General features: G+C 46.0%; 1 protein-coding gene across 2 annotated transcripts in view; it reads left to right on the top strand.

Moving 5' to 3' along the window:
• Positions 1-17,724, top strand: part of Plcb1 (phospholipase C beta 1) — a 701,628-nt gene that overhangs the window by 544,315 nt on the left and 139,589 nt on the right. For both annotated transcript variants that reach the window (XM_060371729.1, XM_060371731.1), the window contains exons 11-14: positions 253-410; positions 7,157-7,239; positions 13,221-13,305; positions 16,248-16,425. In XM_060371729.1, coding sequence (XP_060227712.1) covers positions 253-410; positions 7,157-7,239; positions 13,221-13,305; positions 16,248-16,425 — 504 coding nt within the window. The remainder of the gene's footprint in view (positions 1-252; positions 411-7,156; positions 7,240-13,220; positions 13,306-16,247; positions 16,426-17,724) is intronic.

Here is a 17,724-nt window from a genome sequence, read left to right as displayed (position 1 = left end):
TAAAAAATAGCTATGTCAGTTTTTTTTTTTTTTTTCAAGATTGCCTGTTGACTGAGTCACAGGAAGCAGATGATAATCAGCATGTGTCACTGTCATGTTCCAGCACCCTCCCCTGTCCTCTCCTTTTCCCACTAGGGAGCCCAGATGCCACCTGGGCCGCTCTGGTGCCATGTTCACCATTTCAAAGAGCTTTGGATGAAGTCCCCACTTGATATTTTCCTTGATTCAAGAGATTCTGGGTCTGTTTTGCAGCTGGCCAGTTGGCTGGGAACTCCTCTGTAGAGATGTATCGCCAGGTGCTTCTGTCGGGTTGTCGCTGTGTGGAGCTGGACTGCTGGAAGGGCAGGACTGCGGAGGAAGAGCCTGTCATCACCCATGGATTCACCATGACAACGGAAATCTCCTTCAAGGTAGAGTGAACAAAGTTGCTAAAAGGCAGCCGAGACCTGGCCCTATGCGGGTAAAGCCTTTCAGACGATGTCTGGGTATAACTGTGAAGTTCACAGGCTGAGAATCACCACTGCATTTGAATTCAGAAGCTAACATGGAGCCCTTTGTCCAACTAAGGAAAGTGGCTTAGGAAAGGACAGATCAAAGTTTTTTGTTTGTTTGTATTTTTGTCCATTCACCATTTTCTTGATCTTATTTTTGTCAAACAAAAGTATACTGATACTTTTTTTTTGCAGTGAGTGAGTGTTCAAGACAGGGTTTCTGTGTGTGTAGCCCTGGCTACCTTGGAACTCAGTCAGTAGACCAGGCTGGCCTTGAACTCAGAGATCCACCTGCCTTTACCTCCCATTGGGATTAAAGATGTATACCTGACTCAGAGGTATATCCTTATGTCAACCTGTGCACTCATGTATCTACCGTGTAAATCAAGAAGCAGAGCCCCAGAAACATACCCCATGTAGCCATTCTCACGCAGAGTTCCCCGCCGTAAGAGGGCAGCTCTTTTGCAGAGCACAGTGATCACTATTCTAACATTTGAGAGCTATGCACATTTGAGTACAGCGTGACAGTGTGACCCCACCAGTTACAGAGCTTGGCTTATATTGCTAAATATTCTAGTCCACATTCTTTTCTGTCTTGGATTTTTTTTTCACTCCATGTTGGGAGACTTGTGATTTTTATCTCATATACTTCTAGCTTGTTTGCTTTACTCATCTTGAAGACAGTTAATTGCTACCATTTTCTTATGATATCACTTGAGTATCTCTTATCTGAAATGCTTGGCTTTGCTCATGTTTGATTTATTCATCCATCAGACATCTTTCAGATTGCACAGAATTTATCAGTTTTGGGGAAAATCATCGTAGACTTTACTGACTAAATACCTGTAACCCCCCCCCAAATCTAAAAACCCAAATGTTCCAAAATCCAAAACTTTTTTGTACACAATGTTTGTGATTAAAAACTTCAAGCTTTAAAGCACTTGGGATTTCAGGGAGTCCCGTCAACTGCCATGGTGAAGAGGGTTCTGATGGTGGGAGGAGTGGGGACAACCAGGCACCACACTTGGGCTGCTGAAGGGAAAACTTACCAACCACCCTGCCTGCACCCTGCTATTCCCCTTTAGAGTCCATAGAAGCTGCAATTCTGTTTTCTTAAAGGTTAATGTCCAGGGGCTGGAGAGATGGCTCAGCAGTTAAGAGCACTGGCTGCTCTTCCAGAGGACCCAGGTTCACTTCCCAGCACCTACATGGTGGCTCACAGCTGTCTGTAACTGCGCTTCTAGGGGATCCAACACCCTCACACCAACAGAAATTTGGGCAAAACACCAATGCACATAAAACAAACAAGTCTTAAAAAAAACAATTTAATCTCTAAAATCCTTTGAGATCCTGGAAACAGAATAAACATCCTGCACATTTGAAGTCCCATTTCTTTTGCGCAGAGCACTGGCTTCCCGGCCTAAGCCCCAGGGCTCTCTCCGAGTGACTCTTCCTATGCACTTGACCTACGAGTGGTGCTTCAGTCTCATCTGTGAGTGCTTGCTCTGCTCACTGCCTGTCCCTGCCTACACTCCTGCAGCCAGCTCCTCTACCGAGTCCAGACACTACCAGCTTTAGAGACTTAAGGACATCCGCCAGCCCAGCAGACTGCATTCCTCTGCCTGCTGCCGGGTAGGGTGACTAGGATAACCAGAGAGGGTCAGTTATACCCTCCTGAACCCTAGCCCTATGGCTCCTGCTCATGTGATTCAGAGAGACGTGGAATGGGAATGGGGCAGTAGTGGAAAGCCTAGCCTGAGCTGTAGATAAGTTCAGAAGCAGGATTTTTATTCTCCAGGAGCCAGGGAAGGAAGGAGCTGGAGCCTCACTCTGAGTCCTGTGAGTGAAGTGCAGAGCCTAGGTGAATGGATACCCCCCCAAGCCTTTGTAATGGTGACATAAGGAACAAGGGATGGGGCCTTCTGCTCTCCACTGTCTCCTCTGCAAATCACCCTGGTCCTTGCTACTTACTGTGTCATTCACTCCACTCACTCTGCAACAGGAACTGCATGAGCCTCCTTGCTGTTCCCTGGCCCTTCCAGGCCTCCGTACCGCTGCACAGATCACACTGAAGCTCTCTTCTTCCTTCTTTGAAGCACTCTCAAATGTCACCCCAGTGAGGACTCTTATGACTTTGCTATTTCATACTGCTACTAGTGGTGATCTCACACTTTTTTGGATACACATTCTCTCACCCTCTCACTCTGCATTTTTAAATTTCCACATGGCACCAGTCACTTTGTGAAATCCCCACTTGTCCCAGTAGGTCTCCGTGACCCCATCCACCCACAGCACATTGAATTGAACCTGACAGAGAGGAGGTGATCAATGAAGATTTGGAGATTTGCCATCAGACCAATCAAAGTGCAGCCTCACTTTCATGTCCCTCTGCCTTTCCTCTGGCCATTATGTACGGGAAACTGCTTCCCCATTGTTGTGTGTGAAATTCAACGTATAACATGTTGGTGGGCAGTGAAAAGTTTCTGCTGCTTCCTGGGCATTTGGAACTGACTTTGCAGTGTAACTAGACTGCATTTGACAGTCCAGGGCATTGTGCAGCAGCCACAGCAGAGGGCAAAGTTTGTCATTTCTGTGTGACACCATGTATCTGCCCTCAGTTTATGTGCTCCAGAACATGCCATGTGCTGTTCCTCACAAAGCAAGGACTCCTGTTTACATACACGACCTGCTGATCGTATGCACAAGGAGGGCACACTATGTCCTAGGAAGAGGGGCATGCTGTATAGTCAGCTGCTGTATGCCAGTGGTGGAGCTGTGGCCATTTGAGCGATGCTCCGGCTTTGATACCATCTGTCTTGGTCTTTCTGATGGCTGTCCTCAAAATGCAACTTTTGGTCAGTCTCTTCCCTTTTGACACAGGACAGACATCACACTTTCACTCCATCCCTGGATTTTTCTCCCCTCAGACAGCTACTTTTAACCAGCAATCATATGAAATAGTGTGGGGAAAAAAAAAAAAAAACACATGATGAAAACGGATAAAACCATTAACCTGAGCATTTCTGAAAATAAGACCTTGTTTTCTGAAAGAACTAATAATTTAGGGTGCAATTTTATATGACTCCATAAATGTCTACCTATACAAACTCACGCTGTTCTTTTCTGTCCAGGGCAAAGGTTTTCTTTTCTTTCTTCCTTCCTTCTTTCCTGTCTGTCTATCTGTCTGTCTCTTACATTCTTTTCTTTTTTGTTGTTTATCTGTTTGTTTTTCAAGACAGGATTTCTCTGTGTAGTTTGGCTATCCCAGAACTCTCTCTGTAGCCAGGATGCCCTCAAACTCACAGAGATCTACCTGCCTCTGCCTCTGCTTCTGCAAGTGTTGAGATTAAAAGCATACACCACCACACCCTGCAGGCAAAGGCATTCAAGGACAGTTTTCCCACTGGAAGTTAGTCATTGAACTGTGTGCTCAGGAGGTTACTGAGTAACAGCAATGGTACAGAAAATGACTGTAACACCCATGCCACTAATGCAGCATGTGTGAGAGTGAAGCTTAGGAGCCAGTGCTAGCTTTCTGACCTTAAGCATGCCTTACAAAATATTTCAAACATTAAAAAAAAAAAGTCTCCCAGGAGGAGTCTTAGATCTTTGAGTCTTCCCCAACTTAAAATTCAGTGAAGACTGACAAAGCTTTTTAACCTGTAGTTAAACATGCAGAGAAGGAGGAGAGTTGGGCAGAGAATGGAGGAAGGAAGATAGGAGAAGGGAGAGAGAGAAAGAGAAGATAGATGTTAGGGTGCTGCTCTCCAGCTGACTGCTAGGCCAACTCTCGGGCCTCAGGACCAGTTCTCGAATTGCTGGCTGTCGGATCACGGAAGGGCTTCCTATCGCCAAGCCTCACTCCTTACCAGCAAGCAGGGGTAGGAGTGCAATCAACCACCACCCCGATCTCACTGTGAGTACAGGTGTGGTTCACAACCCCACCCGGCACACGTGAGAGCCCTGTGGCTGTGAGCCTCAGGCAGTGCAACTAGACTACGGAGAGCCGAACTTCAGTTTTCTTTCTGTGAATGTAAAGGTTGTAGTGGTACTTTCATACATAGGGAGTTTAATTCAACCAGACTGAAGCCTGAGAGACAGGGAAAGTCCTCTGTAAAATTGATAAGGGGAAGTTTCGCTATCCTGTCAGCCTGGCCTGTGCCCACTAGGAAGGTGCCAGAAGCCCCTACCTCTGTGGTAGTCAGCATAAGTTGGACTTGGTTGGGAGCCTGGTGGGAGCTGAGAAGCACGTGACCATGTGACCCATGAGCGTAGAAACTTTCTGGAGTTGATCTTGACTTCTCAGGTCAGTTAATCTGCTGAACTCCCACCTCATAACCTGTAAATGGCAGACAGTATTCTCTCTGTGAGATGCCTGCAAAATAGCATGTACTCATCTAATGGAGGCCTTGCTACGGTAAGAGTGTAGGGATAGCCAACGTGGGGAGAATCACTACAAAGATAAGAACCGTAAGATGACTACCATTCCCTTGAGGTGAGCTAGCTTTTCTTCTTCTCTCGCTGTACCTTCATAACAGACCTGTGGAATAGGGCTCGTCACCTCCATTTTACAATCCATGGAGTAGAGCTCGTCACCTTCACTTTACAGCCCATGGCACCCCAAGCCCGGAAGCACTGCATCATTTTCCCAGCATCGCACCACTTCCAAGTCCAAGACACAAGAACCAAGCACAAGCCTATTTGCATCCACAACCTGCAGGCAAATGCATGAAATAAAAAATGTTACATCCCGACATCACTTGCTTTTTATAGTGCACTTATTTTGATGGACTTAGCTGTGATAAAAGTTAAATTGATTATGTATGAAGAGCAACCTGTGAATTCACTTCCAAGAAACAGTAAGAACGACTCATCATTCTTAGAAGATATATGCAAATGGAGCACAGAATTAGAAAGCCTCGGGTGTACTCCAGGGCAAGGGAAATAGCTTAACGGCACAGCTATAAAGAAAGCTGTGCACTGCGCAGCAAAGGGAGAGGACCCTGTGGGGAAGGTCTGGGTGTGAAGAATGAGGGAAGGTACAGTAGGACAGGAGAGTACGTAAAGAATAAATGTATATAAAGGCAGTGTATGAGACTTTGAAGTTTAAAAAGTCTATGTGGGACACTTATACACTAAGTAAGGGGCTGGGGAAATGGCTCTGCGGTCAGGAGCAGAGACTGTTCCTCCAGAGGTCCTGGGCTTGATTCACAGAACCCACAGGACAGATTCCAGGTATGTGTAACCCCAGTTCCAGGGGCTCTGATGCTCTCTTCTGGCCTCTGTAGGTACTTCGTGAACATGGTACACAGGCTTACATGTAAATCTTAAAAACAAACAAACAAACAAATAAATAGATAAATAAAGTGATTGTATTTCAGTATAAGTTAAATTAAAAAAAAAAAAAGCACTTTGGGAAAATAATGCTGGAATGCCCAGTGGTGAATATGCTTTGCAATCTGATGCTTTGTGCATTACTATAGACACTTCACAATGAAAAATAATTTGGAAACATGTGAGAGGCTATTAAGGAGTTCACGTTACTCAACTCAGTATTTTTCCTTTCGAGAGAGCATTCCTAGAAGAATGCCCCCACCCGGCAGTTGACGGCTAGTTAAGTCAGTCACAGCACTTCTACCTTTTGGACTTGGATAGCGCTGTTGAAGCTTCTGACCCCACTGTTAGATGGAGAACCTCGAGAATGGAGTACCCGGACACCAGGCTCCAGCTCCAGCCTTGACATAAACTGTTAAAGCAAAAACACACCTGAAAAATACCCGACCCCCAAAGCCATATAGTCCATCATTCCATGTGTATGAAATGTCTGGGACAGCAGATGTAAGGAGACATGGAGATTCCGGTTGTGGGGTGGATTGCGAGAGTGTGAGTGTGAGGTGGGGGTTGGGTAAAGAGAGCAACCTGTAACAAGGCTGTCTGCAGTAGACCGGAGCGATGGTTACACAACCCTGGATGTCTTAAGCACTATTGTCATGAACACGAGGTCTGCCTACATCCTGTTTGTGTTTGGTTGGTTTTGGTGCTGGCCATCAAACCCAAGACCTTGTCCACTCTAGGCAGGTGACCTGCTATCAGTCCTCACTCCTGCTCCTTTATTTACCCTTAATAGCAATATTTATTAAAAATACAGATTATGTAACTATTGTTAAAAATCATTGATAGCACTTTGGTCCAGAAAGTAAATTTGTGGGTAAAAAAATTGGCTTATATGATTGCCCATATTTTCATGACATGACTAGATGGTTTCATTACAAAGGAACAGAAGCTACAATCAATAAATAAAAGAACTGTCATTTCCCCACTTGCTTCCATTCCACCAAGCCCACTCATTCTTCTTTTTTTTTTTTTTAACCTTACGGAGCCAGAAGCCAAAACTTCACAGCCTCTTCCACCCATTCCAAACTATTTGAGATACTTCTATTTAAAAAAAAAAATCAGTAGAAGAGCACATGCCTAGCATGCATGAGGCCCTGTTTTTGAGCCCAGAACTGCTATAAGCAAATGGCCAGAACAACAAACCTAACACACACAAAGACTAAGAAACAAAAATAAAAATAAGAAAACACCGTAGTAATGAATTTATTCCAAAGGGGGAAAAATGTGCCCCTGAAGAACCTTTGTTGACTATGGATGTGTTCTTGTTTCAGGAAGTCATAGAAGCCATAGCAGAGTGTGCATTCAAGACTTCACCTTTCCCCATCCTCCTCTCCTTCGAGAACCATGTGGACTCGTAAGTATCTGAGCATTCAGGGGGCAGTCTTTGGCCCTCATGAGGCCTCTTTGGCAATGTTCCGCCCAAATTCAGATGATGTAGTGTCAACAGTGGTATCTTTCAATGATGCCATACAGTAAGGGGCATGCTTTCATTGGTTCATTTACATGTTGTTATCATTAATACAGCCTCTGGCTTGTGGGGGCCATCTGCATGCCATAGTATGATTTTAAACTAAGGACTTTGCTTTACAGTGTGGTAGAGCATATTATATTTAAGACGTCATTTCTTTACTGACTTGGAATGAAGTGAGCCATTCTTAAAACCTTCTTTCAGTCACTCTCTTTGCTACAAATTTGAAAACCATTTGTTGCCTTGAGAGGCCAGTTCCCCATGCTTATGACTGATGATGAAACACCTAGAAACTCTTTTCTTTCACGTGTGTCTGTTGGCCACATCCCTCTTCTTCCTGTTGCTTTTCACTGCTTACCTTATTGCAAACATTTTTCTGTTTCAAAGTAGCCTGCACTCACTGCTGAGCTATACAGGAAAAAATAATTCTGACTGAAATATTTGCCATGCTGGAGATGGAGTGAGGAACCTCTTGTATATGAGGCACGTGTTCTTCCACTGAGCAGCAACATCCACCCCTCAGTTTTGACATGGTATTGTTACATAACCAAGATTGCTTTAAACGTCAATTCCCCTGCCTCAGCCCCAAAAATGCTGGATTACAAGTGGCTAGTGCATCTAGCAACTATTCATTTTATTGCAAAGAATCAAGGTGAGGTAAATTATTACTACAATATAGATATTAGCATGTGTATCACAGTATCATACAGTCGCTTGCTTTCGCAGGCCCACAAGAAAAGATTATTGTTTGTGTTGAGACAAAGTCCATTAACACCATGACCTCAGTCTGTGGAATCAGTGCTTGAAGGGCATGTGGTAGGCCATGGTTACTTATAGAGTGTTTTGAAGCCTTCATTACCTCACAAGCACCCCTGAGAGAATTTTTTTTTTTTTTTTTTTTAGTGAAAGCTGGTGGTACCTATGGCAATAGGACTCATACATTTCTTTGTCCCTTCTTCTGTCTAAGAGTCTTTTCCAGTTTACTAACTTGCAACACAGACTTTAGAAAATGAATTTCTAAATCTTCAAGAAGCAGTTTAAGCAGAACCAAAATTTAGGCATTCCACTAATATGTAAAAAGCAGAAAGCAACTTTACTTTGATGTAACTGATTTTGTTAAGTATCTGCTTCTAGTTTGTTCTCAGGACAGCACAGCATTTGCCACTCAGCATTCTGTTTCCTTGTGAGCATTTGATCCTGTGAATGATGAAATCACTGCACATGGTTTTTCTAACACTCCTCAGGGACTGGGAAGACAATGGAACTTACAGCTTCCCTTGCTATTTCTCCTCACCCCTGCAGGGACTTCATTTAACAACTGGTTTGCTGCAGCAGCTAAGATTTGCAAGTAATATTGCAAGAGGCTTTCTCCTCCATGTCTATCCCATTTTTCCTTGGCTTCCAGCAACCGCTGGCCATTTTGCTCAGGCATAGCAGTTTTCAGGGAAGTCCACAGTGCCTTGCTTCTGTTTTCTTTAATAACAGGCATCCATCCGTGTTATTTTCTTAAAAGAGAAAGAATCAAGAAATGCAGTTGCATTTTTGCATTGTCTCACCTGCGACAAAGTAAATTCTACTTTGAGGAAGACAGAAAGGCCACATCTGTAACCACCACTGGCATAGCAAAGCTTACACTCACTGAGCTTGTACTTTGCACCAAACACTCTTCCCAGTATGTTACGTGCTCATGCAACCTTTGGTATGAACCCGTGTTCATCAAAGGAACAGGGGTTATCCTTATCTTACAGGTCAAGAAACTGAATCCCAAATGAACATTTAGCTTGCCTGAGGCTACACAGCTGAGATGAGATTGAAACCAAGTTAGTCTGGCCTCAGAATACAGGATTTTAACCAACACGCGCAGGCAGGCGCACGCACACACACACACACCTAAAAAGAAGAATCAGAAACTTCTAAGATATGGAATCAAGACAATCAGAGCTCTACAAGGCAATTGTCAGCAGGGTCCACTCTAATTCCGCCTGTGACCCCAACCACAGGATGTGCTTTGCAGCCTTTCACTCTAATTGCACAGCGATCTCAGACTGAACACAAAACCTCGTCCCCACACTGTGCGCAAAAGCAAAGACACTATAGCACCAGGATGCTGAATTGTGTGTGTGTGGGGGGGGAATGTAGCTGTTGCAGGTTCATTCACAATCCACACACGACGAAAGAAAACAGGAAAACAACTTTCTCAGGATGCACAACTGTGATAAGGCGTAGCAGAGGGCAGAAGTGCTGACTTCTGACGTGAAAACAAGTTGTTTCGCAGTCCTCTCCTTCACCCCCAGATAGCCAGGAAGCTCAGCCAGGCGCTTTCCCGGGAGTACTCTCACCCAGGGAAAACGTGGCCTTCCCTTAGTGGCTAGAGCTGTCTATCTGACCTGTGGGTCACGTCATCAAGTCCTCGCTGTGCGTGTCCTCCCCAGAGCAGACAACCCTCAGACTCCTCAGCCAGCGAGCCAGCCCCACGCCGGCCCAGCAAGGCCTGCTTCCCCTTGGTAAGCGCGGCAGGGCCTCGGTACTGTGTGCCACGGGCCAGGCTCAGAACTCCGCTTTCTACTCATTCGGGCCACACTACCTTAAAGAGAAGCTTTGCTGGGGTTAAGAATGGAAGAAATCCACAGGTTTTAAATTGCCTCCCCTGCAGCCAGGACTCCCAGAAAGCGGCTTCCCGCCCCTCCCCAATTACACACCTCCTAACCACACTTCCGGTTTCAACACGCCCCACTTCCTGCCAGCGAGGTGGCTCAGCAGTGAAGGTGCGGACTCAGTAAGCGCTCACGACCCACAAAGGCGATTGGGGACTGCAGTGTACCGCATTGTCTTCTGTTCTTTGTTTGCCCACTGTGAGGGACGCACGCACACGCTTGCATGGGCGCACACTAACGACATAACCGCTGCCACCACACACAAGAAGCGGAGGAGGCGGGGAGGAAGGAAAGTTGGTTTTAAAGGGTCCCGTTGGACTTAGCGCTTTCAAAGAAACAGTCTTGTATTGACTTTGACCGAAGTGACTTCCAAGCTTGGCTTCACCACAGACTGTGAGACTTTGACAAGTCACGAATAGGCTTAGCGCTTGTCTTGCAGGATTTTACCCCTTGCAGTGGGGCACAGTCGTCAGAAAACTCACTGCCTTGGCAGATGCAATGTGGATATTTTAATATGTTTAGAAATATCTGCCGTGGCTTGAAGCACATAATATTTTTGTGAATTTTTTTCCCTTTTCTTTTATTACCATCATGGCTGATGTTGATACTCTAAAAATTTTGGGATTTCTTTATTCGTTAATTGCAGTTTTAATGTCATTTAAATTAAATCAGTTAAAGTCTCTTTGTTTTCACTGAACTGTACTTGTGTGTGTGTGTGTGTGTGTGTGTGTGTGTGTGTGTGTGTGTGCAGTTTGCCCTCTGCTCTATTAAAAGGACATTTGTGTTCACTGACAACAGGAATGGCCTGCTTTCTAAATGCCACACTTCACTTTTTCTTAGATGCCTACATCTTCCTCCCTTGTCTTCACACAGACTTCTTTCACAAAGCAGTCCGCAGCACTTATAGCATCTGTTCCCTGGGACTCTCTCAGCAATACTGCATGTTTGCCCTGCAGATTCTAAGTGTGAATCTGCAGCATACTAATGCTCCACGTGTGGCTCAGGAGCTATTCACATCAGAATTACCTTCAACCTTCATCAGATGTAGCTTCTGCTTGTTGGTCCTTTGTTGTTGTTTTTCGAGACAGGGTTTCTCTGTGTGGCCTTGGCTGTCTTGGATTCAGTTTGAAGATCAGCCCGGCCTCAAGCTCACACAGATCCACCTGCCTCTGCCTCCCTGAGTACTGGGATCACAGGTGTGTGCCACTGCTCCCAGCTAGGTCCCATGTTCTTCAGTGCAGCTTAGAACAATGCCCAGGCAGATGCCCCGGGCTCAGCTGCAGCCGGAGAGCAGGCTGACCTAGCCAGCTTCCTGTGTAAGGTAGCACTGGGCAGAAATCATCTCCCCCCTCAACCCTGCCGGTTCCAAAGGTCCCATCCATAGAGCTCTACTGAGTTGATCTTAAGCCACCACCTCCACTCTGAGTCAGGAAGCAGTCAGCTGTCGGTCCCCTCTCGCACTTCTGAGAGTGGTCAGCCTCTACTAGGACTATGTAAAATCTTGTTCAGCCAAGACAGGAGCAAAGTAGAAGTGTAGGGCTTCACTGTGAACACGATCCCAGGCAAGGCAGGAGGATTTCGAGTTCTAGACCAGCCTGGGATATAGAGTTTGAAGCCAGCTTGAGTTATGTAAGAAGCTTTTGTCTCCAAAGAAAGATGTAGAATGGTTATGTCGGGCTTTGCAAGTTCTTGGAATCTTTCGTTTAACTCTCCCTGCGGTTCCAAGAAGATAATTTTGAGAGTTGACACATGAACCCAAAAAGCTCACTGGCCCGTGGAGTGCATGCTTCATTTTGTTAGACAGCTAAAATGAACACTTTCCTTCTGCTCTGCAGCGGACCTTCAGCCTAAGCTCCTGCTTCCCAGAAAACACAGCATGTTCCTTCCTTCAGGGAAGGAGTGGAAAGACGAATTACGTCCTATAATCTTTATGATTTATGGCAAAGCACCATCATTTTCATCACGGTTACCATTCCTCCTTTTTTATTGTTATTATTTTAAGCTAGAAAGGATTGTCATTGCAGTATAACCAGGGGAAGTCAAGACCCATAGCCTGTATATCACAATCAAGCTCATAACCCCCAGCCAGCAGCACTGGGTACTGGGTAACGATGTTTATTGTTGCACAGGATGAGAAAAGTGTTTTTTAATCACATCTGAAAAGGTCAAGGAAAACAGAAGGCTGAAAGGATGCGGATGGTCCCTCTAACAGCATCTTTACAAGGGCTGGAGGCACAGTTTGTCTAGGCTAGCCATAGACTGGGCATCTCCTCCCCATGGGACCACCTTACACACAGCTCGCTCAAATAGTTCTTCAAAGGTGTTCACACCCATTACTCCATCGTCTCTTCTCAGCATCCTTTGTCTGGTTCCAAAAGCAGTTAAAAACGTTCTCCTTGTTGAGATTCAGAGCAGTTCAGAGCCAGGTGCTCAGGTCGGCAAACCCTGAACTCCAGCCCCTGTCAGACTAGTTTCTTCCTAGCAGCCAGCTGGGCTTGCTGTCTCCTTCCCTGCGGTCTTTGAGCACAGAAGAGCTGTCGGCAGTGCAGAGGTGTACCCGCGCCGGCCATCCCAGCACCCAGAAGGCTAAGGCAGGAGGATGTCAAACATTATGCCAGCCAAGACTGCACCTTGAGGCCACCTCTCAGCCAACAGGAAGGAGAAGAGTTGCAGACAGCCTCCGAGGCTGCTGTATGCCTCCTCCAGCACCCCCTGTAAACACCCAGACCACTTCTGCCTGGTTTTCTCCTGCACATGACGCTCTCTTTCTCTTTCCATCTGTTCGCCTTTCTTTCTCACTCTTCTTTCCCCTCTTGCTTCCTTTTCTACCTTCTGCTGCTCTGATACACTCTTATCCAGGAATTCACATGGAATCATGCAAATGTTCCTATCCCATTGCCTTGCAGTTGACATAGAACCAGGAATACAACAAAAGGAACAAAGTTTCTAACTTGAGGAATCTTACGAATCCAGAGACAAGCAAACGGTGGGCTGTGTCCTCTTGTGGGCTGTGCAGGACAACCTCAAAAATGGCCTCGCATATCCAGACCGCAAGCTGCACCTTGTGTAATACACATGTGTGTTTGTGCACGTGATATTCAGGGTAGAGTTTCAAAATGAGGGAAATTGATCCTGACTAGCATCTTTCTGTGTTAACAGTGCAAAAGTAACCTCTCTGAATAAATCCTATATAATGCCTTTCTTCTTCCTTAGCCCGAAGCAACAAGCCAAGATGGCAGAGTATTGCCGATTAATCTTTGGTGATGCCCTCCTTATGGAGCCCTTGGAAAAATACCCAGTAAGTAGCTGGGACATGTGCCACTAAAGGAGGACATTTATTAGTTACAGTTGAGGAGATACGTTCTCGGTATAGATTTATGATCGATGTGGCTTGATTAGGGGACTCTAATACTAGTCCTCTCTGAGATCAGAGCATCTGTTTTCTTTTCTTTTCCAGTCTTATCTCTCCCCTGCTTAAAGTGACACAGTCAGTTTTTATGAACAAATGTCTATTTACCCTGGATATGTTATTGAAGACAAGCAAAGTAGGGATTCCATCCAAGTTTTTTGGTCCGCCATGTGTTTATTGGAGTTACTTACTGGAAAATGGGTGAAGGGTTATTGACAGGAGCATAGATGAATCAAAGGAAGCTACGCAATCTGAAAGCCCACTCCAACATGAGCTTCAGCTCCTGAGAGCTCCATCCCTGATGCTCCCTGCTTGACACGCAGGCAGCTAGACAGATGGCGCGATACCCCGATCCCACCCACACTGCTTGTATAACCACGGAAGGAAGGCTTGAGAGCCTTGTCGGTTCCAGGAACTTCCTGAGGCTGTGAGAACTGTTTACTTCCTGGATCTCATCAGTCTTCCTTCTCTCCAAGAGAGAATGTTTCAGTTACCAGGAATCAGTCAAGATTGCAGAGTCCTTAGCAATGACAGTCAGTTCACAGAGACACGGTCCAAGACAACAGGACTCTGTCCACCGCCTCCACCACCACCCTCCTGACCTGACCCCGACACCCCTCCCAGTGGACCTTTGGCACACCCTTTTGAAGGAAATGCAAACTGTAGCAACCCTGGTTCCTTAGACTGTTTCTGACACCTGCTGTCCACCACCTGCTGTCCACCACCTGCATTCATCTTAGAGACAGCACTCAGCCTTCTGTCTAATTATAGTCATGATAAAATGCCCTACCTCTTTTCATGCGTATTCAGCTAAGAGTACATAACTGTTAAATGTTATTTGTAAGCACCCTTCTTGTTGCTTATTTTTCTTTTAAACAGGATATAGGGGAGCTGAGTAAGTTTGATTCCCTAATCGACAGTTGGTAGCCCCTCCCTGGGTGTTCGGATGCTTGACAGAGGGTTGTCAGCTAAGCAGCACCTCTTTAGCAGCCAGCTGGACGGCCCTAATGGCTGCCCAACAGCCCTGAACACTGTATGCCTGCCTTGAGGGAGTCACACTGCAACTGCAGATTCTTGCTGCCGTAGTACTTCGGCTCCATGAAGTACTATTCTAGCTATCTCGGAGTTCAACAGCAGTATCACTAGCATCTTGTCATCACGAGCTTCAGCGAAATATTAACAGCCATATTCATTTAGGCACATTTCCTGGGCCCAGCAAAAGCTTGTGATTAGTGCAAACATAGTACTTAATTGTTGTAGGGTTCTGGGCCACAAAGGGTTGCAGACATCCCTGCCACTCCCCCTTCACCACTGTGGAAGCAAAGCCAGCTGTTTAGCTAAATATGGCCCCGCAGAGAGACATCCTGTGCTGCCCCCTGGCGTTGCAGCATCATGGATCAAAAGACTTTCCTCTAGCCTGCTTTGCTCTTACTAGTCCAGTGGTTGAACCTGAACCGGGGACAGGAAGAGGAACTGGTGGAAGCAGCAGCCGAATAGCATATAGGGGTGATAGCAGGACTCCAGGGAGTGACCAGGAACAAAGGTGCTAGGGGCACAAGACGCTGTAAAGAGCAGGAAAAGGGAAACTGGGCCCTATCTCTAGAAGTCGTTGCAAAGGAAGCTACGACTTAAGTTGCCAGGGTCCCACCCTCTAACACTAGGATTGTAAGGGCTCTGGATCTGGACAGCATAAGCTCTTTAAGGAGTTGGCATACAAGCAGGTGCTATCCCTTGCTGCTGTTCACTGCTGCAGGAAGGTGAGGACAGCTGCCCAGTTCCGGCCTGCTGGTGGCTAAAGCTCATCTCCATGATCCTCCAACCTGAATGCCCATCACCACAAACCTTTAGCTTCTTAAGCCTGGAGCTGTAGGACCCTGGCTGGCAAGGCTTGGAGCTCTAGGTCATGAGGCACAGTAACTCCAGGTGCCTGGCTCAGGCTCTCAAGGGGCCACAGCTGAGAATTCCAAAAGAGCTTGTCTTCATCTCCTTGTGGCCCCTGAGTACAGTGTGATGACCGCACCCAGAGGATGATAACAGCCACATCCCTGTTCAGAAAGGAAAAGCGCAGGCGTAGCCTAAAGCAGCCACTTCTTCCTGGACACTTTGGCCCAGTGTCTGCATGCTGTTAAGTGAGTTCACACCAGTCCCCAGGCCCAGGGCAAGCAAAGGATGCAGGCCCAGCTTATGGGACTTCAAGAGCCTTTCTAAAAATAAGCCTGTCTTGTGTCCTGCACACGCTCCTTGATACAGTAGCTCATAACCTCTTTGTGGGAAATTGATTTCCCATTACATGAGCAAACTTGCAACAGTGAAGTAAGGCTCAGTAGTAAGACAGCTTGGATCTCAGGGCTGGAAGGGAATCTGAAATCATACCATCCTTCTTGGCTGGTACTAAAACCAGCCAAGATTCTGCTGTCTGTAAAGCTTTGTCTGAAACAGTGACTTATTTTGCCCACCTTCACCAATTCTTCCTGGTGACTGCCTGGCCTTTCCCCAAAGAGTCAGGTTAGGGATGGATGACTTATGTGTTCTGTAGTAACATGGTTGGACTTACATGGTCCATCAGAAAACACCTCAAAGACTACGTTTAATCCATCAAGTCTACAAATGGTCTTACTTTTTTAGTTTGTTGTGGAAAATGAGTTCAGTGTCTTAAATGCATCTTTTATTTTAAAAAAATGCAAGGCTCAATTAGAACACTTTCATGAGCTGGGAAGAGCTTGGTAAACACTGATCTAGACCCTGTGGTATCCAAAACTGTGTGCTGGGTTTGGAAGTGTAGCTGAAAGGGGGGGATGGTGTTTTTAAAGGCTGTGCTTTCTTTTAAATAGCTGGAATCTGGGGTTCCTCTTCCAAGCCCTATGGATTTAATGTATAAAATCTTGGTGAAAAACAAGAAGAAATCGCACAAGTCGTCCGAGGGAAGTGGCAAAAAGAAGCTTTCTGAGCAAGCCTCCAACACGTACAGTGACTCGTCCAGCGTGTTCGAGCCTTCATCTCCAGGAGCTGGTGAGGGGCTACCGGGCTCGTGATAAGTCAGTTTTTGGACCTGCTGCTCAGAAATGGGCCTAGAAGGGCTTTTAGCTTTCCCTTTTGGAAAGTTCTATGCTGTGTTGTTTTTCTGTGACTACCACCAACTTAAACAACGATCTCTTAACCACAAGTTCTGTAGGTTCACAGGTTCCTAAGAAAGCTCATGGAATAAACCAAAGGTGTCAGCCAGGCTGGAAGCTCTAAGGAAGGATTTGTCAGTGTTTTTCCAGGTCCTAGGGCCCACTCCCATTTACTGCCTCACAGGTCCCTTCCTCCAGCTTCCAAGCCAGCAATGTTGTTGCATCTCTGTATTCCTGCTGCGGTCCCCTCTGACCATCACTGGGAACTATTGACAGCTCAAAGACTCAAGTTATCACCTAGACTCACTGAGAGAGTCCAAGAAAGCCCCCCTTCCCCCCACTTCAGCCTGACCCCACCTATGGAGTCACCTTTGGGAACGTCTGCTCTGGCTTGCATATGAGGCAAGTCAGCTTTACAGCAGACATCTGCTTCTAGGCTTACTCCCAGGCAGCATCTGCAGGTGGAGGAAAGAGAAGAGGCTGGCTTTTACTGCGGTCACTGAGGGTTTTAGGCTTTGCAGTTCTCCCACAGAGTGTTTCATAGAGCCCTTTAAAAACATGAAGTGACAAAGTGACTTACATTGTCTATGAAAGTGACTAGGCAATGCTTAACATTTCCTTTCATGTCAGTAGTCTGAAACTGACTCCTTGTGCTTATGAGGAAAAAATTCGAAGGACTGGTTTTCTTTAGGTTATTTGTTACTGAGCCTAATTTATTTCCCCTTATGTGGAGGAATCCTGACAATTGCAAAGATCTCCTTATTGGTGGCTGATGGTGTTAAACGAACTCTAAGCTTGACCTTAGGACGTTCTTCAACTAAAGTTCCCCATGGGGCGCTGACAGTGTTCTCAGTGGTGGAGTGCATACCTGGCAGGCTCTAGGTCCTGTCCCCAGCACACACACAAACATACACATACACACACACACACACACACACAAACATACACATACACACACACACACACAAACACACACACACAAACACACACACACACACAAACACACACACACAAATACACACACACACACACAAAGGGACAGAGGAAGGAAAAAAAGCCAAGAAAGAAAAGGAGGCAGAAAACAAAATGTTCAAGATATGGACAAAAGCTAATCACATATATTCTCCCTGCCCCCAGTCCTGTTTCGAGGGAGAGTGCTAATAAGAAATGAGTAGTGATATTTATCAACAGACTG

Source organism: Meriones unguiculatus, chromosome 18, assembly GCF_030254825.1.
Source record: "Meriones unguiculatus strain TT.TT164.6M chromosome 18, Bangor_MerUng_6.1, whole genome shotgun sequence".
In the NCBI taxonomy this organism is placed as follows: domain Eukaryota; kingdom Metazoa; phylum Chordata; class Mammalia; order Rodentia; family Muridae; genus Meriones; species Meriones unguiculatus.
The sequence above is the reverse complement of the archived record's forward strand: the minus strand, read 5'-3'. Positions and strand labels throughout refer to the sequence as shown.